Source organism: Vitis riparia, chromosome 5, assembly GCF_004353265.1.
Source record: "Vitis riparia cultivar Riparia Gloire de Montpellier isolate 1030 chromosome 5, EGFV_Vit.rip_1.0, whole genome shotgun sequence".
NCBI classification, from domain to species: Eukaryota; Viridiplantae; Streptophyta; class Magnoliopsida; order Vitales; family Vitaceae; genus Vitis; species Vitis riparia.
This window is the reverse complement of record NC_048435.1, coordinates 23,693,810-23,720,132: the sequence shown is the minus strand read 5'-3', so window position 1 is coordinate 23,720,132 and position 26,323 is coordinate 23,693,810. Positions and strand designations below refer to the sequence as shown.

Here is a 26,323-nt window from a genome sequence, read left to right as displayed (position 1 = left end):
CTTTCAATGATGACTTGCTTGAGCTTTATTATGATTGAGTCCATGTCAACTTTGAGATTGCCTACATATTTGAAAGTTAGGGATTTTGCAGGATTCTTGTATTGTCTAGCCAAATGCAGCATAAGAAACAGTACAAAACCACATAAGAGTTTAATAAGGTTCATTTTATACTATTGATAATGAATTAACTGTCTCTGATTAAAATAATAATAACAATAATAATAATGAATTAACTATCAAGACAGTTAATATGAGCTCAATGTTATCATATCATACATAACATTATTGCATACCCGATTAAAGCAAAGATGTGCAGCTTGTGTTCTAGCCTTGTTCCTAGTAAAAAGGGACCTAGGAACTCTCTTGGGGGTGATTTTGTGGTAGTTTGAATGATAAAATGAAACAAAAACCAAATCAGGAAGAACAGAAGAAACAGGTATAACTCATTTGTATTCTAATTAGCAATACAGTAGAGCCAGTTCAATCTATTAAAAAGCACATAAAACCTATGGCATGAATCTTTAATCCTACAGACTCTCTTTAGCCCATTGGCAAGCATGATATCAATTCCGGTTTTAAGTTCATCTGTAATACTAGCACAGAAGAATTGATGCTGGACAGCCTAAAGACGTAAAAAACATTTGATATGGTTTATGAAAATGCACTTAAGGTAGATGATAAAGTTGATCACCTTTGTAATTTGGGTGTTTTATTAGAACTTTTCGGGTAGCTTTCTTGAGTAAGGTATCTGGATGATATTGTATCTTCCCTTCAATTGCATGCAAGGCATGCACTTATGCAGGTCTATGTAACCTAAGAATGAAGCTCAATGATCCTCCTGTGATTTCATTTCCCTTTTTGAAGAATCCTGTTTAACGTGATTAACAATTAAGACTCATTCCTTCTCAGCAATTACCACAAAAACATCCTTCAGTGACCACCTCTGTTTCTCGTTTTTGGCTGGGGGATTGATGATGGCTCTCTCAGCAGAGGATTGGCGATAACCAATCACAATTTCCCTCCTCTGTCGAGCACGTAAGATTATCTCATAGAAACTTAGTTCCTCGCCTTCACGCAGATAGAGGTTTGCTTGCCTTATTTGCATCTCATTTCCCTGCCAAAATAAAGACCAATCTTATCCATGGTATGACAGAACCAAAAATAGACAAAGAGTTCACAGCCTTATGCATAAAGCACAAGCATGATATGATGTGGGCAAGAAGCCATTTGTTAATCTCATGAGTGTCAAGTTATTCAAAATGGATATCTAGGATCTTTGTTTCTTACCTCATGGAAGCCAATTCCACATAAACATAGAAAACCCTAATAAAATGGAAAAAGAAAAGACAAAAAAGATAATTTTATACTTAATTAGACTAATGAGACATGATGGTTATGCATTCTAAACTACTAAGAGATCAATAGTGTGTAAAAAAGAATGAAGTGTGAGTTTGTTTTAGGGATGTTAGATGTGGTTGGCCAACAAAAAAATTGAATGCATTTACTCCCTCCAGGACGGATTAGAGTAGCTATTGTTTTCCATGTTTTCTATGTAGGAACGTCAAGGGCTCATCATTAAGACATTGCCCTCAGCTCTCAATTGGAAAACCCTACTGAGTTGATGCCCCATGGAAAAGTTTCTCTCCATGTAAAATGGTCTTGTAATAAGCTTATACATACAACCGTTGGGATCATTTTCTGCTTCTGAACTTTTGATTGTTCAAATAACTATCAAATTAGTTGCTTGGTAAAAATATGGCAACAATTTTCTATTTGGGAAAGGCTAGGGATAGCTTCATACATTTCTATCTAGGTATGTTTTACTAGATAGAAACCATTATAATTTTCTATTTGAGAGGACATAGAACATGGGCCACTTCATTCTTATATAGCAATCTCCTTTGCTCCCCTACATGTATCCATTATATGAAATGTTTTACTAGACAAACACCCAATTCATCTGCAGGGTCCCATGCTATGGACCAGATCTGCAAACCTCACATTAGGTTTACCTAGCATGTGTATTACATGTCTAGACAAACCAGACAGCCTCCTTTGGGTCTTGCCCTCCAGCTAAATGAGGCTTTGATGCCATGTTAGACAATCAATTTTCTTACAAGTTTAAGTTGTTAGGATTTGGACCCACAATTTATATCGTATGATCAATGATTTACACCTTCACATTTACTTGAGTCAACATTTTCAGGCAAGTTGTATATATATTACGGGAAGCTCATGTGAAGTTTGTTTTTGAAATGTGGCCTAACTGATAAGAATTCTGCTCTGCTGCTGCATATAATCAAATATATCCCAGTATTTTAGATAAGAAAAAGGTACCTCCTCTGCGAAGAGCTCTTCCAACACATCATTTATTTGGCGGTCCTCTGCAACCATGGCCAATGCCATGCTAACAAGCTCATTTGATAGAACATAATCACTGATCTTTGACATGGATAAGAGGTTTTTTGTCCTTGGGTCCAGAATTTCACTGATTATAACAGATTTATCTGAAGCCTGCTGCATCTCCCCTATCCAAGAGCCTTGTGAGAAGCTTCCTCTGTGACCTTGGGTTACCATGGCTTCTCTGTAAGGGAGACGCTTTGCCTGCAAAAATGTAAAGAGAAGATTCAATTGTATTGCCATGCAGAAATGAATATCAACACAACACCAACATCATAAGCAAGGGCTTCTTTAATTATACTGAAATGAATATCAACACAACTTGAGTATCAAGGGGAAGGTCTAGTTTGAGGCTACCCATCATAAAGACACTCTAGAATTCATTCTACTAATTGGAAACAAAAATCCAAAACTAAATATAATGTTGAGGACAACAACCAAAACACCTCCATACTAGAATGAAAGCTTATATAAGAAGCAATCAAGACTGAAGAAGTAATAATCAATCGTTTATACAAGCTCCAGTAAGACTAACCTGAATATCACGAATCAAAAGTAATGTGGCAAGAGATCTGGAATCTGCTTGAATTGCTGAATCCTCCACCGATTCATCAGCCAAAATTAAAATCTGTACAATTGAGTAGCTATATTATAGGTTCCTCATTTTTTCATTCTGCCATGGATACTCTCACTTGATACTATTCTACTGCCACAAATTAGTGTAGTGATACCAAATAAAGTGCTACTCACTGAATCAAAAGATTCCAGAGGAAGACTTTCCAAGTGACGCCGTATTACAGCATTTCCCTCACGATTAACCAATGAAATATTTAACAACCGGGTAATGTCAAGACCACCATCGATAAGCTTCCTTTCCCTCTCCTTTTCAGGAACATCATTGAACATCCAGAGCTCTGAACCATTTGCTAGGAAGGCATCCAATACCTACAACAACATAATGGAATAAAATTGATGTTGCCAAAATAGTATTTCAAGTCTTCTGTTGGACCACCAAAAATAGCAGTAGAAAGTGAAGGTCTTGGAATATGGGAAAACTTGATTGCTTGTAAGCTTGCAAATTGAGTAATCATAATGGAGAAGAAAGGGGAATATGTTTTGTATGACATGTCTACCGCCATGTGGTATAGACTGATAACTGCACCCAAGAAGTTCTGGGAGCATGATGATGGATTCTTTGTAGCATTACCATAACCATATCTTCCATATCTCGTCGCCAACCACAAAAAAGAATCTTTTCTGCAGACTTTGGAACAATAAAGTTTTTGGGTAGCTTTCCGCACCACACCTGCAGCATTCAGGCGAAGAAAAGAAGAAATTAGGGGCTTCAACCCAATGAGCTTACCACAATCATATCATCAATGTCCCTCCTCCATCCACAAAGTAGGATCTTCTGTGGCTTTCTTGCTGGTCGGGCAATGTGGATGAATGATGCTTCTTTGACCTGAATGATCAAATTGATTATACTTTTGTAAGTTTTAATTATGGTATGCCTCCTGACTTAAATTCCATGGTAGGCATCATCCCAATGTGCACAAACTAAAACATCTTTCCTAATTGCAAGTTGTCTTTCTACTTTAGTTTGTTTAAAGCAAATTAAATGCACGAACAAAAATCTTTGTGTTCACATCAACTTACTAGCTGAAGAAAATTGGACTTTTGTCACAAGAGGCAACACTAAAGAACAAGATCCAGACTGTGGTAGTCTCTGCAGTACCTAAGTTGGACATGCAGTATGCCAGACCACCAAGTAAAATGCACACCACCTATGATATCAATCGATGGAGCACCTGTGTCAAACACACAAGACACAGGTACACAATGTAGGATTTGTTCTTGTTCTTTTTCTTCCTTTTTTTCCAGTGTCTTCTTTACATCAATTCAAAATGAGTTAAGTTACTTGTAACAGTGTTATATTACATGGGAGCTTCAGTTGAACCTATGTATATTTATATAATTCGAATCTTTTGATATATGAATATGTTAAAAATCTTACATGGAACCGATGTGTTGATCCTGTAGGTCCATCTCAAAGTATAAAAACCCATTTAACCTCAGAACCATCTAGCCTTAGAATGTTAGAACAATGGGAGTCTAGGACAAAGCAAAATATTTTTTGATGTCATTTATATGCTAGCACGAAATGAAGTGTATAACAGTATATTTTACATGGTATTTCCATAGCCAAAAAAGCACACTCATGCGGAAACTCTGCCTCTCATCCTCCTCTGCTAAAGCTTTCAAAGAATATAGTAATGAAGTTAGAAATATTCTTTGGGAGCGATCCATAGGGTCACTATTGAATAAAGCAACCATTCCAAAGTTCAAAGGAAGTAGGGTAGCAAAGGAATAGGTGGTCCACTGACTTATCAGTAGTAAGACATAAGGCGTATCCATTAGGAGTTAGGACTCAGGACTAATGATTGTACATGGCTTTTTTCTTGGAACACATCATTGGTATGTGCCTTCTCATAGGTCACAAACAATGCAAGAGCTAACTTTTGGGGGGGCTTTCGTTTTGCTAATTGATATGGATGAGACTCGGGATTTCTACCGCTTCTAAATAAGAACCATAAGAAACATTGAAGTTGTCCAGAACTAACACCTCTTACCAAGGGCTGCATTAACTAAAGATGTTGTCCAAAGCCAAACAAAGTACCAAAAATTCGTAGTTGTTGCTCTCATTTATTTATATTCTTGTGAAAGGCAAAGTTCCAAGAAGGTGCAGACAACAAGAGAATATAAAGGTTGAGAGATGGAAGCTTCCTTCCATCATGAAAGGTGAAAAAGGAGATGAAGTAGCTGTTAGAAGGAATATTCCCTGCCACCATGACTCTTCTTATAATCCGGTTTTTGGTCACAATCAGTCTTGTATGTCTGAAAAAATCCAAGAAAACTTGAGCAGTAGCTTTTCTAGGGTAACAATGAGAGTTGCACATGGTAGGATTAGCATCCCACCAACTGGAAACCATACTTTTTTTAACTAGAGAGTGCCACAGAGTATTCTGTTCTTTTGAAAATGAAAAAAAAACAAAAAAAAAACACCACAACCATTTGCCTATTATGGTTCTTTCCTGCACACGTCCTTGAACTAAACCCTTCTCCCTCTTGGACAGTCTTAAAGCTAATGAGACTCCTTCCTAGATTCCCTGATCTAACACCAATGGAAGTTCGTTTGAAGCTTCCTGATCTGCTTGACCACTCTAGTAGGCTCTATTCTACTCATCATGAAGTATTAACAGAAACTATCTGGGGAACTTCGATTGAATTAGGAACATTTCCATCTTTTTATTTTACCGGAGACACCTATTAGATAGGTTGATTTTTTCCACTTAGGATGCCTGAATGTGATGAGTTGGGTAAAGCAAGATTAAGTCCCTAATAGTGGAATTGCCTTGTGTATGCCTAGAGTTAACAAAAAACAAACTAGAGCACAGCCAAGTGATCTATTTGAAATATTTATATTCAAAGGAAAAGTAAGGAAAGGAAAGCACCATAGGCAATGTGGCTGGAGCATATGTATCATCATCCTCTGCAATAACAAGAACTTCATCGCCTTCTTGTAGAACATAAGAATCATCAGGATTCAGAATGATTTTACCACCGTAGGCTGCAGCCTTGATTCCACAAGGAATAGCATCAGGAAAACTGATCAATACATCCTCAAATTGCATGCCATCCAACTCTGGCCATCTTTTGATGTAGAATTCACAGTTTTCAAACCCAAGGATATCTTCCCAGATCTGCCAGGGTACAATACATAAGAGGAAAAGAAGGATAACAGATTTACCATACAAATGGTCAAGCACAATCTGACAAGGGCAATCCATTAGCACTAAATGGTAATAGAGTGAAAATATTTGCTTAAAAACTTAACTAGGTAAATCAACATGATATACTAAACAAGATTACGTGTCAAGAGAAATGAAAATTTACCTGTGCAAGACCTGGCTGCCGAGCACATTGAATCATCAAGCGACCAATTACATCATGAGCAACAACAGTTTCAACAAGATCTCCACCGACAAGTTTCACAAGAATCTCATTGTCAAGATCACTTAGTTCCACCACAATGTGTCCTCTCAGCCCTTCTTTCACTCCTGTTAGACTTAATACAGTTCTCAAGGCACGAGCATCACTCTGTATCAAACCAGAAGGGGTATAAGATTAATATTTTCTTATCCAGTATCAAGCATGAAGCACATCAAAGTCTTCATTAAAATGGACCTGATCAGCATTTCCATCTTCAGCAAGGACGATAATTGCCCGGGCCTTGGAGACGGATACCTACGACTTTTATGCAGTTAGCACACATAATACAGAATCTTATTATCAGCCACCAAGACACAGAAAAGTTGACAGTCCCATTGCATATTCTAGGGATGAGATAAAGCAAATGCTAGTTGCCAAAACTTCTTTTAAGCATGGAAAATTCACAACTTGACAACAAGTTTCTTATTTTTCAGAATGGAATTAGACAAACATAAATTAGCAATTCATGTGTAAGTAACATCTTGGGGTACATTCCATCAACAAAGGAATAGAAGTAGGGAATTTAAAGCGGAACTCAACTAGAAACTAAAATAAGTAAAACACTGAGATGGGTGACTGGGAATTAATTTCAGGATTAGATTATACAATTACTGGAAAGCCCATTCACTTCTGGCAAAACATAGTTACAAAATTATGGAAAATCACGTGCACTTTCAGCAAGAACTCCTTATACCTCTCCATTCTACTTCATAAAAATGTGATAACCTCAGTTTTGACTTGGCTCAAGGACTCGGATCCATTTCATGTTGACCAACATTAGCTTACCCTTTAACTTTTGAAACCGGATCAGCTCACTCCAGTTACTTTGTTTTCCAGCAGAGGATAGAGTAGACCAGAAAAACAAATGAAAATATGGACAAACGTTGTACATTATAAGAACAACCAATAGCAGAGGATAGAGTAGACCAGAAAAATAATTAAAAATATGGAAAAACATTATACATTATAAGAACAACCAATAGCAAGTATCCCCACCTTCTTCAGGTCAGCTAGAATCAGAGGGCTTCCACTTCTGCATATAACAGATGTTCCTCTGAAATCAAACTCCATTTTAGCAATGTCAAGTTCCATCTCCTCTTTGTCTCTCTCTGCCATCACTACAACAATTCCTCCATCCAAACTCTCATTGGCTATTGAAAGCTGATTGAGCAATGATCCCTGAGTTCACAATGATATTATTAGTAAATGGGAAAAACAAGCACTCCAATGAGCTGCCAGAAGTTACCAAGTACATCATTTTTAAAATGAAGCATGTACTATGGATTGACAACCATGCAAAGTTCATGAGATTTCTACTGAATTTCCCATGCTTGTATGTCCAGTGCAAAATAAGTTTTCCAATGCTTTTCAAAAGCTATAAAAAAAATGAGCTACTTATTGGCTTCAAGAAAACTCAAAACATCAACACTATTCAGAGGTAGATCAAGTATGAAGAGAAAGCAGAAATACAAAAAAAACTTTTCATGTATTCTCTAATTCTTTTGATCAAAAAAAAAAAAAATGTATTCTCTAATTCTAGACTAAATTAAGTTAATCTTAAATAATCCAAATCTGCTAGAATGCCAATTGATATCAACTGATGTATCTCACATACACTAGAGTCCAGTGCAACATAGCCCCAAGTCTTACAGTTACATGGGGGCTGGTGGGGATGGGGTAGGGGCCATAGTGAGGAGGAAGAGTCTGATGCATCCACTGGAAGGGGGTTCTTTCTGATTGGGCATTAATGAAATTGAATGCAGATTTATTCACTCAGACGGAGGTGTACCACACCATGGTCTGATCATAGGTTGGATTCTGTGTTTGGCTGGCAGCTTAAGAAGTGATTCTTACTATTGTCCGATTAGGACATAGGAGAAAATATATTGCTAAGCAGTGTTGTATGTATAAGAGGGCAAGAGAGTAAGTTGATCATCTCTAATTGAGTTGGCATGTTGCTCAGGAGTTGCAGTTCTCACAATTTTGGGTGTTCAGAGTGGCAGTCAAAGAGTTCTTCATATAATGGCATGGGAGGATGATAATAAGGAAGCCGAGAATGCAACAACATACATCCTTTTCCCATGCATATTGTTAGAGAAATAGGAAAACGTTTGATGGAGAAGAAATTTCAATCAGAAGATAGAGATCTATTGGTCTCTGTTTTTTGTTTTTGTAGGCACAACCTGTGTAAAAAAGGGGGTAAAATATGAAATTGGCAGACTTTGTAGATGATTAGAATCACAGATAGGTGTCTTCTCTTTTGCTCTTTTGCTGGCTTCTATAGAAGGCTTTGCCGTATAGACGGGGGTTTCCCATATGTACCACATGCACTTGGATTGCAACGTTCGTTTAAATACTAAGATTTTAAAATTTTAATTCATTCTCTTCCTGCGTTGAGATAAGAGAAAGCAAAAGAACAAGAAAAGTTTCATATATATTAGTGGTGGAATCAGAATCTTACCAATTTATCACTCCAACCAAGAATTAGAGTGTGGTTTTGTTCAACCACTTCACTTCTTCCTTTCCTCAGTGAGTCCAACTTCTCTGAAATTGCATCAGAAACAAGCCCAAGCATCATTGCAAATATAAGCATCCCACCAAAACTAATGGAAACTGAAACAAGCCTTGGACCAATTCCTTCAGAATTTGCATGGTTGCCTGAATCAGCAATATATGTCCAAGATAACCATAGGCTATCAGCTAAGCTATCAACTGTCACACCAAAGAGAGCCAATCCACCAAGACAAATAAGTAGTAGAGTGGCAACCAGCAATGCCAATGGCTTAGCATATGGATGGACTGATAAAAACGCATCCACCTGATATGCTAATTGCTTGTTTAGGGAAACTTCTTCAGAGATATTGTCTACAGATCTTCTTGATTTTGAGACATAGTCAACATACTTAAAAATAAGAAAGGGGATGGATAAAAGGGTGAAAGTAATAATCAGAGCCATATTCTTTAAGTTTCTGTTAGGCAGATGATCGCTCTCCTGGGGCACAGGATTTGTAAGATCAACATAATCCAAAATATTGCAAGTTTGTAATCTCATATTGAGCTCATATATCTGATCCTGTAGAAGCAAAAAATAAATAAATAAATAAAAAGAACCCAAAAAAAAAAAACCAACTAAGAAATAAACCCAATGATACTTCTTAATTAGTCTCAACCAAAACAAGTGATGACAAATTCAGATAAGATAACGAAGTAATGGAGCCACCTGATTCAATTAATTTATCATTTGAAAGATGAATCCACTGCAAATCTACAAATATTTCCGAGGTGCAAAATATAACTCAACACTCCCACCTTCAAAAGCCACTAGTGATTCACAATTTCAGGCCAATGGAGCTGGTTAATTTTGTCCATGGTCAAGAAAAGGCCATAGGCTTGACCCAAATGTAATATCCTAAATTTCATCAAATTGTGAAGGTTCAAAATTTCCCCTAGAGCTTAATCTATTCAAACAATTTCAATTATTCTCAGCTGAACTAGTTGGAGTCCTGAAATTAGAGGGCTTTAGTTGTTTCCATTGAGCTCCAAATGCAGGTAACCAAACAAAGTAGAGTCATATAATGTCACCAACATATTTGAGATAAGAGGATGACCTGAAAACACGGACAGAGTCATGTTCATGCAGTGTCGGACATGGCAACTCCTGAACTCAGACAGGGGAACAAGTGCTTGTATGTGCTTGTGTGTGTGCATGCTTGTGCATGTGTTTGAGTTTGTGCTTGTAGGATAGTGCCATAAAGCGTAAAAGAATGAACATGTAAGGTGACTTTATGAATTTTGATAATAGTTTTGAAAACTGTTCCGTGAAGTCACGTGGAATAAAAGTCTATTTGGGAACTTGAAATGTTTTTATCATGTTTTTTATGTTTTTAAATATGTCTTAAAAATAACTTTTATTTATAGTTCTTTATTTTTAATCATTCTTTATATTTATATAATTATTGTTTAAAACAAACGTTAGAAAATAAGAGAAAACAACTAAAAGATCTTCTTTAAATACGCCTTATTTTCTTGTTATCAAACATATTTTCCTATTTCTCTGTTGTGGGAAACAAAAAATTATTCTCAAACAGGTCGTAAGTGCAGAACAAACCATATCACCCTGGGGGTGGTTAAAGGAAGCATGGAAGGGGGGGAGGGACAATGGTATATATAGTGTAGTGAAAAGCAGTCTTTGAAAAAATTTGAACTCAAACAACAATTTTTTTTTTTCCCTTGAATTTATAATGGATAACCAAACAAGTGAAAAATTTATATTCCTTTTCTTAGCTTTTTCTTTCCTTCTATTTTTCCTCACAATTTTCTTTCTCTCACATTTTCCGGGAACCAAACATAGCCCTTAAGCATAAGGTCAAAGGTTCAAAACCCCTATAGCAATTTTTTTTAAGGGGCATGTGCCCCTCCTAGTCCTTAGCTGGCTACATCAGTGCTTAGAATCATATGTTCTCATAGAAGCCAACATAAGCAAACCTAAATACAGAGACCTAATGATTTGCAAGTAGGGTGCATGTATCTTAATTTTGCTCTGAATAAATTGAGATTGAATTTGAACTCAAGCGAGGTGCTCAAGTAGAATCAAGCTTAATGTCAATGAACAAATTTTAAAATTTGTGCTATCCACTTGCAAAGTTCATTTTTGGGGTTTACATTTTTACCATTCTTCTACTATTGGAAACCTTGTTTATGGCTAATGATATTGTCAATCTTGTTTTTTTAAGTTAGAAATTTATCTTCAAGGTAGGCATTGGCCTAAAGCAATTAAAGGATTTTTTTTTCCTAAAAGAAGGTAAGAAAACCATGCAATTAAGCTCAAAACACTAGAAAGAATGCAACCACATTTTCCAATTGAAATTAGTAATTTACCTGTAAAACATTAATTTGGTTATGTAGGGAGAAGTTTTTGTGCAGCAAAGAGGCCAAAACTGTTGCCAAAATCTGCAAACAAACACCAACCAATGAGCTAAAAATTGGCTACATGGCATGATATGAAGTCAAGATTATGAGAAGTCATAAGCATTTTTTTTTAGGTTTAATAAGAGCTTCGAAGTTCTTGTATGAATTGGTTATCGACAAATCAAAAGCTTTTTGATAAACTTAATAACAGCTTAGAAAAACTTAATATGAAAGTTAGGGAAATTTATTTTTTAATTTATACTAAAAAATATTTTATATTTTAAAAAAACTTTTACGATATGCATATTATTTTTTAAAAATTATGGTTTTGGTTTCGATTTCAACTTCTAGGTAAATTCAAAAACCAAAAATGATCTCAAATGGAGCCTACATTTATTTGACTAATTTTGCTAGAAGGACTTATCTTACTAAAAAGAGCATAATAACAAAATTTAGAAAATATTACTTTTCATAAAAATTCTATTGTAAGTTATATAAAAAGTCATTTCATATTTAATAAAATTTTTATAATATAAATGTGACTTTTTGAAAAAATTATTACTTTGCTTCAACTTTTAATTAAAGTAAAAACAAAAGTTGTTCGAAACGAAACCCAGGCTTTGTTTGGGAAATTATTTTTTACTTATTGAATAAGTGAAAAAATTAACTTTCATACAAAACAACATTTTCTTAACTTCTTCATTTTTTTAAGGTAAAAACTCTTTTAATGAAATCATTTTAAACTAATATCAATAACTTAATTTTGTTTGAGTTGTTTCTATTTATTTAATTTTTTTAACTAATAAGTGGAAGTATAAGTCAAAATCATAATTTTAAAGGAATAATATCCGAGTAATGAAAATTCTTATGAATAAAGGAAAAAAAAAAAAGTTTTTGTGAAAAAAGTAATTGTATCAACTTTTTTGAAATCATAATTTGGTATAATGAGAATATATATGAACAAGATTCTTTATACCAATTCAATTAGGTTTAAGCTTAAAAGTTGATTTTAATTTCTTCCACATATGATGAACATAATGTTATCGATAATCAATTCATAAAAACAATTATGTAATCTCTATTTGGTTGCCGAGAAATCTAAAAAAATATTAAAATATAAATATTATTAAACCAGTTTCGTTTTTTTCCAAATCAAATAAGATAAATATTTTATTTTATTTTATTTTGCTGAATTCTCTCAGCATCCAAACAGCATAAGACTACAACGGATTCAACGAACTCCACAAATACACTCACCGCTGCCAAAATCGCCATCCGCCACCGACCACCGAAACGGCCTGCGGAAGCCCAGGCGAATTTCTTCTCCCCCGAAACGTCCACTGAAACGTCCGGTTTCTTCACCGGAACGTCCGGTTTCTGTTCGGAAACGGGACGAGCCACGTTCGAAGCCGGCAGGCTCTCCGTCCGGCGAGCGAACTCGACCCTGCGGCGAATCCCGGCATATTTGGAACTGGAATGCGAGAAGCTCTGGAATGAAGAGGGCTTGGGAGGTCTGGAAATCCTAGGGTTGGTGACGCACCTCCTAGGGTTTGGGTTTGGGTTTGGGTGGATGAATGAAGGAGAAGGGAAGAACCAGTCTCTGCTTGGAGAAGGAGATGGTGATTCAGAGTCAATGGACATGGATGTAAATAAGCGAAAGATGAGGGGCTCTTTTGAGTTCAAGTTTTAATTCCTAGGTTTGTTACTTATAATCATATGATTACAGGGCATTAATTAAATGTTTGTTATTAGAATAATGTGAGGGTGGTGGGTGGCTTATATCATATGATTTTGGACATATTATAAGGATAAACCAACAAAGCAAACCCTAGATCCAATCTTTTTCAAAAGTTAATTTACTCGAGAAGGAAGATCCACGAGGAAGATCCAAATTACAATACGTGTTTCATTATAGTTAAATATTTTTTGTATTGACTAATAATTGTGTATAACAATAAATCATCTTATATTGATATGATAGACTCTCATTTCAGGCAAAATATACTCGATGTATGTGAATCTAATAATAATAAAATTTAATTTAACTAATTAAGATTATTGAATACGATTCATGGTACTCATTAGAAAAAGAATGAGTCTTATTGACGAAATTAATTAATTTTGTATTCAACATTTATGAGTTCAACTTTTTAATTAAGCTAGTCTTTTAGCACAAATCTCATATTTAACAATGTGACAATGATTATCAAGTACAATGGGCATTCACATGCATGGGAATAGAATAAAATTCTTTAAGCATATGATATGATGAGTGTTTACCTCTCATATTTACCAAACACAAGCTTTTGCATTCAAATATTATCATAATTTAACATATAAATGGATACAAATAGAGGCAAAACATATTCTATGACATGATAACAAAAAACCATGTTGTCCTTTTGATATTAGTCTTGATATACAAGATGTAATTTGGTTTATTGGATCATCAAAATGCCTCCTTACAACAAATTAAACATTTTATGCAATTTTAGACCATGTAGAGTGTTAGTGTTTTTGTTTAACGGCGGTCTTGTTCAAACCTTCAAAGTGATGTAGCGATACTTCTTTGGGTCATACATAAACAATTCATCATTGAGAGAAGTTTTTGTAAGTTTTTGATAGTAAATTTCATCGATTTGAAAGATAAATTCAAGTATATTAGCATGTGAATGAAATAGTTCGATTGAAATTTGTTATTAACAATGATAAGATAAAAATGATGTTTAGAGAAGTATTTTTTTTTTGCCTAGAAGGGGATAATTTGTTAAGCCCATGGTAGGTACTATATGAAATAGAACTTAAAAATAATTGGTAGATTGATGCCATTTGCACAATCAATCTCCCATGAAAACTAATTTAGCAATTTCTATATGACCATGCCTAATAGATCAACCAACTTAGTTAGTTGACCGACTTGTGGAGTTTTGACATTTATAATTTATTTTTAATTTATGTTGATTGATTAGTTGTTTAGAAGTTGTGAACACAAGTAATAATGATATTAGGGTTTAGTTTTCCTATAAACGACTTTTCTAAGGATTAAAGAACTTTAAGCATGAAGTAAAATATTCTGCTATCCCCATATATTTGAGGATTCAAAATAAGATTAATTGCCGAAGATTTTGCCAATCTTTTCAATTCATTATAAAACCTTTTATAGTTTCTTGGGTGAGAGATGAGATAGCACTTTGAATATTAGGAAGGTCTATTGGAACCCCAAATCTAAATGCATAAAGATATCAAAGAACTTTAGTTGAGGAAACTCTTGAATTAGTAAAAAACCTTCAAGTTGGGAAAAAATTATATTAAGTAGATATAGGTCGTTATCGAATCACTATAAATCACTATCTACATTATTTGTTTATTCGTATATTTTATTTAATTGTTTAAATTATTGAATTGCATTTATATTAAGTTTTATTTTTATCGCTTAGTGTTATATAAAAATTGATAAATATTAAATTCACCTCTCTTTTTAATATATAGATTGGGTTTGGTAGACTCCACAATTTTTGAGAAAGGTTTTTATAAGGAGAATTCCACTTCAAATCTTGGTGTCAAGTTGTGTGATTAGATTCTATGTTTGATTCTACTCCATTTCTCATTTTGATAATTAAATTTAAGTAAAAGTGATGTAAACATGAGACAGTGAATTTCATATAAAAACTTTACTCTTTACAATTACTTAAGGAAGGTTGATATAGAAAGATGTAATATGATTTATAAAAGTATATGATTCGGCTATAATATGGAAACGGTATCTCTTGAAATGCCCAATCAATTAAGTCACGTGACGTGTGCATTTAAGCAAAATTGTTTTGTACCTTGATTTATTCATTTATTCCTTAATTATTAAGATGATGTTTGTTTTTTTACTTAATTCTAAATAAAACTTTAATGCTTAATAGTGTTAAGCATTAGACTGTTTGTTTTTGTAATATTTTATTTCTATTAAGCATTAAAAGGTAAAGAAAAATTAGCATGTTATTTTTTCTATTTGGAAAAAACCAAATATTTTGTGGGTGTTAGTTTTTTTGCTTTTTACTGAAATCAATTTGTTTTTCAGAATTTAGGTTATTTGTTTTTATATTTTTTCATGACTTATTATAAGCCTTTTATTGAATAGAAAATGCCAAAATATGTAACTTTTTCTAAATAAAAAAAATAACATATTGGTTTTTCTTTACTTTTTAATACTTAATAGAAATAAAATACTACAAAATAAACAACTTAATATTTAACACTATTAAACATCAAGGTTCTATTTAAAATTAAGTAAAAAAAGAAACACCACATTTGACTTTTTCTATTCAGCAAAAAGTTTATAATAGGTCATGAAAAATTAGAAAAACAAATGACTAAAGTCTGAAAGCAAATTACTTTCAACAAAAAGCTAAAAAAACAAACACTCTAAGGTTGGTATCTTATCACTCTTTTTTTACCTTGATTTTATAATTTGTACATTCATTTAATTAAAAAAATATTAAATTAAAAATTATTATTGAAATTAAAAATATATATACTTTAATAATAAAAAATCTATATATTTAAACTTAGTTTAATAAAGTTAAATTGATAAATATAATAATAAATGAATATTTTATATATCAATAAATTAATAATCTTAAAATAAAAAAGTTATATAACATATAAAATATAAATTTATATAATTTATTAATTTAAAATATTTTATTTATTGTATTTTTAAGATATAAAATTATATAATTTATTAATTTAAGTTATATCACATGTAGTAAAGAAGACAATTTTTTTTCCACTATATAAATATTTAGTAAGTATTTTTTTGTGACTTTGATGAAACTATTAAAAATTATATTTTACAGTAGATTTTTTCTAATTAATTTCATTAACTAATTTCAAAATGTACTTCAAGGCATATATGTTGTGTGTGTATAAAGAGTAGTGTTTTTTTTTAATGTAAAATTATAAACATATGCTTTAAAATAATAAAAAATCCGTATATGGAAACTTAAGAGTATATTATTATTTCAATAACGATAAGTTTGTCATTTCCTAAACCCATGAGATTGATTTAAACAAAAATCTTGGAAGATAATATTCAATAAATGAGAAAGGGCAGTCATAACGATGATATTAGTACTATATCGTGAATTTTTTGCTTTCTATATATATATTTTTTTTTATGAATTTCATTAATTATTAATTTATATTTTATTGACTCTTAAGATTTTTTTTTTTAAATTATTATGTTATGAATTTAGCGAGGTTATTAATTTAGCCAAAACCTTAAGGGTCAATGAGGGTTAATTGGTTAATTGTATCGAGTCAAAACTTCGAAAAAGATCAATGAAATTAACCTATACATTAAGTTATAACAATAATCCATTTTCGAAACAATGTTGAAAGCGGTACTCCCAAACAGCCCTTTGGGCCCAATAAAGAAACTAGTTTCTAGTTCGTAGAGGGAAGCAAGGGGAAAAACGCAGGGTCGAAGAGCAGAGAACTCTAGGGTTTACCACCAAAACCCTAACTTCGATCTCTTTCTCTCTCTACAAGGTACGCTCTCCTTCTCTCTCTAGAAAAAAGGGTTTCACCTAGAAACATAGTTTAGCATCACCTGGGCACTGTCTGGCACGCATTTTTTAAGCACTTATCATGCTTTTACCCCCTAAACTCGAATTCCTTTATTTATTTATTTTAGATTTGTTGTGATTTTGTTCTACAAGTGGTTAAGGTGTTGAGAAGTGGTTTTTGTATGTTCTTTTCTCTGTGTAAAATGAAGCTCTATTTCTGTTTGGTTGCTGAGGAAATGTGGGGAAAGAAGAGGGAGTAGTCTCGAAATTAAGGGTTTTCATGGTATGGGACTAAAAATAAAAAAATAAAAAAATCCATGGAGTCTATGTAATTATAATTTTAGTTTACCGCGGAATTTCTAAAGCAGCATGGAAGATGATTTCATGTTTATGTCCTTTAACCAAGCAAAATGCTAGGGTTTCTGTTGATATTCTATTTCTGTGTGTCACTTAGTTTTGGGGTTGTAATTCTAACAGGTTTTTTTTCAGTTTAGTTTTTTCTTCTCTTTTATGAAGTTGTATTGGTGAATTGTACTTTTAGTTTCTGAATGGATTGTAATCCTTGTTACATGGGCTCTGGTGGGTGCCCAGTGTTGGTGTATTTCTAAGTGTCAAATCCATAGATCTCAGGACATGGTGACACAACTAAACAATCTAATTACCAGTTTTTTCTCATTGTATTCACAAGGACGAATTAAAGCATGGAACTATGATAGAATGCTCTAGGTAATCCTATGGTTGTTTACCACAGCAGGAATTTATTATTCTGTTTCTTTGTTGAACACTTGTATTGGGTACGAATTTGACTAACAGGCATCCATGCATTCTTTTCTCCAGTATTTGGATTAGCACGTAGTTCTTGAAATTGCTTTACATTAATGTTGGAGATTCTGCAATTTTCACTCTAGATTGGTGGCAAGGCAGTGAGACATTCTAGTTGCGAATAGGTTTTCTGGGATATGTTTTATTTGAGTTCTCAGTTGACCACAAGGTTGTTCTCTTTATACCCTACCTGGTTTAAGTTGAGCATTTGAAGCAATGTTTAGTGGGAAAACAGCTAGAATCTATGCTATTGTCCTTTGGAAGATTGTTGACCTGGAAGGAAAATGTGTTTTGTCTGTTTTCTTGCTCTATGAACAATTTTATAATGCTATTACCAAAGGTGTCTCTGCTCTTAAGACAATTAAAACATTTCCTGCTTCAAAGTTGTTCTAATTTTTGTCATAAACATATGGTTAAACATAATAGAGAGTCTGATAACCTTGGTCCATAGATTAAATATTGTTTTGATAATTGTTCTTAATGCTTCTACTGTGTGTTTTCCCCTCTCTCTTTGTTTTTTCCACTATGGGGTAATGCTAGTTCTCCATGGTTAGTCAGATATCATAATTTCACAAGATTGATTTTTTTGATTGATCTTTTTTGCTCATTGCATCACACCAACATTCTTTTTCAAGTTTCTATATTCTATTGTTTTTAAGTTTACCAAATCCAGGTTCAAATAAAGATTCCTAATGTTCCAATCTTTGTTTAATCCAATTCATTTCTTACCCATGATTGCAATTTTGTTTCTCCATCCATGTAATAAAGGATGGTTATTTACTTGCTTCAATTTGGTAGAAGTTGCTTGCTTGGTGTTAGGGGGTAATTGATTTCCTTGACTATACTGAATTTCATATGATTACATAATATCCTTTGAACCATTGAACATTACATTGTTGTGTCTCATTTTGTAAAGAAAACAAAAACAAAAAACCTAATGAAATTTATTTGATTAATTTAGATCTGTCATGGACATGGTTGTCTGAACTTTTTTCCCATTAGTGCTTTTAAATGGTGGCTTGACCTGATGATCTGTCATTTCAGGTGGGTTAATCTAATGGTGTGCACCCATATAGAACACAATTTTATTTGGATATATTGGATGCATTGGTACATGCAAAGCATGAATGTTCAAAAGAAGGCTTTGATCTGTTGATGAAATTCTAGTTACTTGCTTGGTCCTGCTCTCTTTGATGTATGGTGATTGTTATTTATCTTTTTTTTTTTTTTGTTAATTTCAGGATAAGAGCTGATTTATATTAGATTCTTTACTGTATTAAGAAGTCAAGATGCAAGGTTTCCCAAGTGAAAATGCTTTGTCTGTTGTTGGTCCTAGGCCAGGAATGGAATTGTCTGCTGTTCCATATACTGGGCCTCGAGCACTGGGTGCAAATGGAAAACAGCGGACATCGAGTTTAGAATCACCAATCATGTTGTTGGCAGGCCATCAAAGTGCTATATACACAATGAAATTCAATCCGACGGGTACAGTCATTGCATCTGGGTCTCATGAAAGAGAAATTTTCCTATGGTATGTTCATGGTGATTGCAAAAATTTCATGGTTTTGAAAGGGCACAAGAATGCAATTTTGGATCTTCAGTGGACTACTGATGGAACCCAGATAATATCAGCCAGCCCTGACAAGACTCTCAGGGCATGGGATGTAGAAACAGGGAAACAAATAAAAAAGATGGCTGAACACTCCTCTTTTGTGAATTCATGTTGTCCTTCCCGTAGGGGTCCTCCTCTTGTTGTCAGTGGATCTGATGATGGCACTGCCAAACTTTGGGATATGCGTCAAAGGGGTGCCATCCAGACATTTCCTGACAAATACCAAATCACAGCTGTCAGTTTCTCTGATGCATCTGATAAGATCTTCACAGGTGGGATAGACAATGATGTTAAAGTATGGGATCTGAGAAGAAATGAGGTTACCATGACTCTTCAAGGCCATCAGGATATGATAACAGGTATGCAGTTGAGTCCGGATGGCTCCTATCTTCTTACAAATGGCATGGACTGCAAACTTTGCATATGGGATATGCGCCCATATGCTCCACAAAATCGTTGTGTGAAGATATTGGAAGGGCACCAACACAACTTTGAAAAGAACTTGTTGAAATGTAGTTGGTCTCCAGATGGAAGCAAAGTCACAGCTGGTAGTTCTGATCGGATGGTGTATATTTGGGATACAACTTCTCGACGCATCTTGTATAAGCTTCCTGGTCACACTGGATCTGTCAACGAATGTGTCTTCCATCCCAGCGAACCTATTGTTGGATCTTGCAGTAGCGATAAACAGATTTATCTTGGGGAGATCTAAACTATTTCTGCACTTTGTTAACTTGCCTGTTGAGAAAAATGCTGAGTTTAACAGTAAAGCCAGTAGTTGTGGTCTATTTGTAAGGGCCCAGAAGGCATTGAAAAATTGTATCTTTCCTGTAGTTTTTAAGATGGATTGTGATGTCTTTAGTGTCTGTAACACATTTTGAAACATTCTTCATCTTCAAAATTTGGTTGTGTTTATAGAATTATCCATTTTCAGATATATTTACAATCCCACTCAGACAAGGAACTGACCTCCCATCACCACACATACGCCAACCTCCAACTATACAGGTATACGTGGAAGCCATATTTGTTTGGATGAAATATTTCTAGCTCTTAGCAGGAAAATGGGTTAATGAGTGACTGTATTTCAGTATCTTTTTGCCCTTGTTGGAATGGTATTTTCTAAACTGCAGGTTATCCCACCTTGTCAGATGGAGCCTTAACCCATATGTTTAGTCTGACTCAATGATTTAAGCTGTCTATGACCAGTGGACTGAAGATATAGAGCTTCTGAGGAGAGTGGCTAGACATCTTCAGACACAAGGCTCATGGTCATTATTTATGTTCAGTTCAGTATGATGCTACCACTCTTCTACTTTCCTGTTTCCTTTTACATTGAATTTCACTAGGTTTAGGCATATGGATCCTGAAGAAAATTTGCCTTTTCTCATGCAGGAGCAAATGTATGTAATTATGCCTCCATATTCATTTTCAGGTACCACTCTGCTCATGCTTATCTCCTTACAAAGGCAATTGAATATGCAATCTTCTATTGTATAATGCTAATGATTATCCAGATTCATATGTCAAATAAGAATATTGTTAGTTGATATCTCAAATTATAATATTGTTAGTTGATGTGTCTGATAAAAAAAAATGTTTGTTGATGTGCCGAATAGGAGAAGGTTTAGTGAACAATTATTTGAATTGGCTGATATGATCTATATGACATAATTATTGGTGTCGTCCACATCATTGGACTTATCTGTTTTTAGAGCCTTTAGATTATTAGGAAACTTGCTATAATTGGGGCACAAACCCATCCAAGATGAGCCGTAGACTAGAATGGTGAATGAGAGTAGCTATAGTGGTCCATTCCCAATAGGTTTGTTGTCTACAAGGTCTTAGAACATGGGTTGATATAAGGGATCTAAGTCAGGCGGGTGGGTGGCCAAATTGAGTCCTACCCAAGTTAAGAAACATTCAAAGCAAGCTAACCCAACCTGATCTCTATTACGAGGTACTTCACCAAGCCAACTCGACCTTCTTTTTCCTAACTCAAGTTAAGCTTGAGTTGATTGGGTTGGAACTAAGTTAATCGGGTTGATGAATTGTACGAGTCAAATTAGTTGGATTGGGTTGAACCTGTATGCAGTGTTATTTTAAAACTATATATTTATACTAAAATTTAAATAATAAATAAGATAACATTTTAAGATAATAAGAAAAAAGTAAAAATAAATTTATGTATCCTTTTAGCAAAGTGGAATTCTAATTTAATACTTTTTTTTTTCTAAATTACTGTTATTATATAAAATAATATAAGTTATGGAAATATTAAATCATGCTTAGGTTAGGTTTGAATTGTTCATGTCTTGGTCCGAGTCCAAACACGAATTGGATTTTGGTTGAAAAAACTTAAACTCACTCTAACCTGAATATTAAAAATGATTTTTTTAAATTCATCTAAATATCGGGTTGGGTTTTGGTTGGGGTTTGATTGGATTAGTCCCTGTCAATCCTCCAAAAATGCTCCCTACTTTCCATAAATTATCAAGGATGCTAATAAAAATTAGGACAGAATCTCATGCAATCTCTGGTTTTGCTTAAAGAATTGGGATAGGGACAAATATAGTTTCTTTATTGATTCATAGAGCCACATGGGTGACGATAATCATGGCTTTTTTGATTAAATAAAATGGACATTATGCTTTTGAGGAGATTCCATAGCAAAAGCTGCAAAACTATCCGTTGCACGGTCTTCTTATTACTTTATTTTTCAATGGAAGACTAGCCGTTACACCACCTGGGTCCACCTCCAACAGCCATATTTTCACCACTATATAAGCATCTGACTCCCCATACAATCAAAGAAACAACTACTTCTTCCCGATCTTTCTTAGTAGAATCAATTCATCTATCTCAACAAACACTAGTAGATTTTATTTTATAGTAGTCTTTTTGTTTTGGTTCATGGCTCTCCTCTGTTTGTGACCCAATTCAGATTCTCATGTGCGCATTGTTTTATGTCAATGGTCAGGTACGAGAAATTGTATGATTTTTGCATTCATCTTATACTTTGGAAGGCTCTTGTTTCATTCGTGATAGTTTTTTGTTTTTGGTTTTAGCTAAAAGTTGAAGTTGAAGTCAAAATCATAATTTTAAGAGAGAAATATTGATATCATAAAAGTTTCATTAAATATGAAATAATTTAAACAAAAAAGACTTTTATGAAAAATAATATTTTTTAAACTTTTATGTTAAATTATAAGTTTTTTTAATAAAAATACTAAAATAAAGTGTTTTTCGAATTAATTTATTTGAAATTAAATTAAAAGTGTTTTTCAATAAAAGTTTTTATGTTTGTTTTAGTAATTTTATTAAAAAAGTTTATGATTTTAAAATAATTTATTAGGAAAATTAGAAATGTGTGTTTATTTGGCTTTTATAAAAAAATTATTTTATATTTAATGAAACTTTTATGATATTAATATTATTCTTTAAAAATTATGATTTTGACTTCGACTTTAACTTTTAGCTAAAACTAAAAATAAAAAATTATTTCATATAAGTCTTAATTTTAGAAGTTCTAGGAAAGGAAGAAGTAAAAGCGGTCAATTTTATTATAAAATAATAATTAATTCAGTTATAAGTGAAATTATTATTCTTAATAAAGTTGGACTAAATATTAGCCAACTTTTTCTTAAGATAATAATAATTAATTCTATTATAATTGAAATTATTATTCTTAATAAAGTTGGACTAAATATTAGCCAATTTTATTATTTTTAATAAAGTTGGATCGATAAATTATAATTAAAATATTTAATTTAAAATAATTAAAATTTTATGTACTTTTTAGGTCAAATGTAGTATAAGAAGGTATTATCTTTTAATTTGAAAGTGCATGAAATTTTAATTATTTTAATTTCGTATATAAAATATGTCATTTCATATTTCATGAGAAATGATGAATAAAATTGTTTTCCTAAATAAATACAAAAAATAATAATAATGTATTTATTTAGAGAAGTAATTTGAAGAATTCTTTTATGTTATTTAAACATAACTCTTTTAATGTTAGATTACTCTTTTATGTCAATGACATTCATGAATTATATGTAAGGGTCTCCAACGGGCCGAGCCAGCCGGCCCGGAGGAGTAAGGCCCATGCCTAGCCCGGGGTGGGCCACTGAGCCCGTTGACCAGTCAACGGGCCGGCCCAACCCGACCCTTGGTAAATCTAAGGCCTGTGGCCTAGCTCGTGGGCCCTCAAGTTGGGCGGGCTGGGCGGGCTTTGGGTAAAAATTAAAATACTTTTGAGTTTTGAAGGGCCCTTATGGATCCATAAGCATTCAAGGAGAGCTAGCCACCAACTGAGCTGACCCTATTTTGTGTAGCTATTTTGCATTAGTTATATATATATTAGAAATGTTGTATGATTTTTGAAAAAAAATAAAAGTGAGTTGGCTGTTCAACGGTCACATGACCGTTGAACATGCCACTCATAATTCATAAATATCAAATATAAATATTAAAAAAAATTAAATCCTAATATTTAAATCCCTATAAATATTAAATACCCTCAATTTTTTTCTATTCTCTCAACTCTTAAGCTCTCTCCCATTCCACCATATTTCTAATTATTGCATTTTGTCTCAAATTATTCAATATTATTGGTGGTGAAAAACAAGCATTGGTGGTTCAAAGAGTTCAAATTTGAAGGAATTTTTGCTTTGATTCTCCAATTTAGTAACATACAAGACCTTTTCTTTTATTTATTTGTTACATTTTAATTTTACATTTATTATTTTTAGCATAATATTTTATCAATAATTATAATTATGGCAAGTGGTTCTTGTTCTTCATCTAATGCATAGCAAAAAATTTACTTCAAATATATGGAATTTTTTTGATATAATAGAAATAAATTTAGAAAATAATAAAAAAGAAATAAAAACAAAATGTAAAATTTGTAACAAACTTCTTAGTGGTGGCTCAAATGCAAGTACAAGTCATTTAAAAAGGCATCATGAAAATTGTAAAACTAAAAATAATGTAAATATTAGAAATTATATGCAATTATGTAAAGATAAGATCTTTAATTTCTAATATTTATATTATTTTTAGTTTTACAATTTTCATGATGCCTTTTTAAATGACTTGTACTTGCATTTGAGCCACCACTAAGAAGTTTGTTACAAATTTTACATTTTGTTTTTATTTCTTTTTTATTATTTTCTAAATTTATTTCTATTATATCAAAAAAATTCCATATATTTGAAGTAAATTTTTTGCTATGCATTAGATGAAGAACAAGAACCACTTGCCATAATTATAATTATTGATAAAATATTATGCTAAAAATAATAAATGTAAAATTAAAATGTAACAAATAAATAAAAGAAAAGGTGAAGTATGTTACTAAATTGGAGAACTAAAGCAAAAATTCCTTCAAATTTGAACTCTTTGAACCACCAATGCTTGTTTTTCACCACCAATAATATTGAATAATTTGAGACAAAATGCAATAATTAGAAATATGGTGGAATGGGAGAGAGCTTAAGAGTTGAGAGAATAGAAAAAAATTGAGGGTATTTAATATTTATAGGGATTTAAATATTAGGATTTAATTTTTTTTTTTTAAATGTCAAGACCGTTCAACGGTCATATATTTGATATTTATGAATTATGAGTGGCATGTTCAACGGTCACATGATCGTTGAACAACCAACTCATTTTTATTTTTTTTTCAAAAATCATACAATATTTCTAATATATATATATAACTAATGCAAAATAGTTACACAAAAGAGGGCCAGCTCAGTTGGTGGCTAGCTTTCCTTGAATGCTTATGGATCCATAAGGGAAGGGGTTTTAGGTTAAAACCCCTTCCCTTCAAAACTCAAAAGTATTTTAATTTTTACCCAAAGCTCACCCAGCCCGCCCAACTTGAGGGCCCACGAGCTGGGCCACGGGCCTTAGATTTACCAAGGGCCCGGCCCGGCCGGCCCGTTGACTGGTCAACGGGCTCAGTGGCCCGCCCCGGGCTGGGCCATAGGCCTTACTCCTCCGGGCCGGCTGACCCGGCCCGGCCCGTTGGAGACCCTTAATTATATGTATGAATGAGATTCCCACCTTATACCAAATCAAGTACAAAATATGGATGAAATCTTTGCATCATGTTTTCTTTAGGGCATGTTCGTAGGGTATGTTTGGAACGCCAATAAAAAATGGGAATGGACAAATCCATTCAAATTTTCTTACATTTTCCTTTGGCGCAAAATGTATGTAAAGAGTGATAAATAAATTATGTTTCCGTATATTTTGGGACATTCCCTTGAGTGAAATAATTGTTGCCATAAAATTCAAAATCATTTAAATTTTGGGACATTCTCCTTTTTTATTAGTCACATAAAAATATGGGAATGAGCAATAAACGGGATCATTTCTCTTGTTTTGATTCCAATGAGGTAAACAAATCATCCGGTCAAATGGAAGTCATTTCCTCTCTTAAAGACCTCAAAATTCCTCCAAAATTTATTTTTATATTGATTTTTGAGCCTTTTACCCCGTTTATCTCTCTCCCCTTTCTCCGCCTTTTTCCCTCCCCTCATTTCCTTTTCTTTTTTCCACCTTACCACTCACCACATCCCACTACCGAAGGTCTCCGACATCATTCACCCATTCCCTTTTCTTTTTTATTTTATGTTTTTCTATATTCATTGCTACTCTTTCACCATCAGAACTGTCCCTCCACTATCATTCCATCCTACAAAATGGGTAAAATGGTACCCAGACAAGAGGGTAACTGGAGAAGCCCTCATTCGTGAAGATCAGTGTGACATATACCACAGTAGAGCACTTTAAATCTCACATTCTCCTCAAATACAATTTAACCACAAAAACCATCAGAGCATCAAAACCAAAGAATAGGAAATTACCTTCTGGAGAAATTGAAGGGAGAGAAATGGCCATAGAAAAGGCCTTCACTGGATGTGACCGCTTTGCTTAGTGATCCAGACAACACAGA

General features: G+C 33.3%; 2 protein-coding genes across 4 annotated transcripts; one reads left to right on the top strand and one right to left on the bottom strand.

The window, feature by feature from the left end:
- Positions 1 to 198: 198 nt before the first annotated feature.
- LOC117914013 (ion channel CASTOR-like) lies at positions 199 to 13,018 on the bottom strand. Of its 3 annotated transcripts, none has more exons than XM_034829162.1 (12): positions 12,616 to 13,018; positions 11,329 to 11,400; positions 8,912 to 9,523; positions 7,447 to 7,629; positions 6,646 to 6,705; positions 6,355 to 6,558; positions 5,913 to 6,161; positions 3,764 to 3,862; positions 3,151 to 3,345; positions 2,936 to 3,028; positions 2,338 to 2,604; positions 199 to 1,114 (listed from the first exon to the last, which is right to left on the bottom strand). In XM_034829162.1, the coding sequence occupies exons 1-12, from the start codon at positions 12,997 to 12,999 to the stop codon at positions 896 to 898; spliced, it is 2,637 nt and encodes an 878-aa protein (XP_034685053.1). In that variant the 5' UTR covers positions 13,000 to 13,018; the 3' UTR covers positions 199 to 895. The 3 variants fall into 3 exon arrangements, with proteins under 3 accessions (XP_034685053.1, XP_034685054.1, XP_034685055.1); XM_034829163.1 differs by lacking the exon at positions 3,764 to 3,862 and adding an exon at positions 3,608 to 3,706; XM_034829164.1 differs by lacking the exon at positions 2,936 to 3,028.
- A 3,760-nt stretch (positions 13,019 to 16,778) lies between these two features.
- LOC117915403 (U5 small nuclear ribonucleoprotein 40 kDa protein) lies at positions 16,779 to 20,287 on the top strand. Its single transcript, XM_034830983.1, has 2 exons — positions 16,779 to 16,899; positions 18,980 to 20,287. The coding sequence occupies exon 2, from the start codon at positions 19,028 to 19,030 to the stop codon at positions 20,060 to 20,062; it is 1,035 nt and encodes a 344-aa protein (XP_034686874.1). The 5' UTR covers positions 16,779 to 16,899; positions 18,980 to 19,027; the 3' UTR covers positions 20,063 to 20,287.
- Positions 20,288 to 26,323: the final 6,036 nt, after the last annotated feature.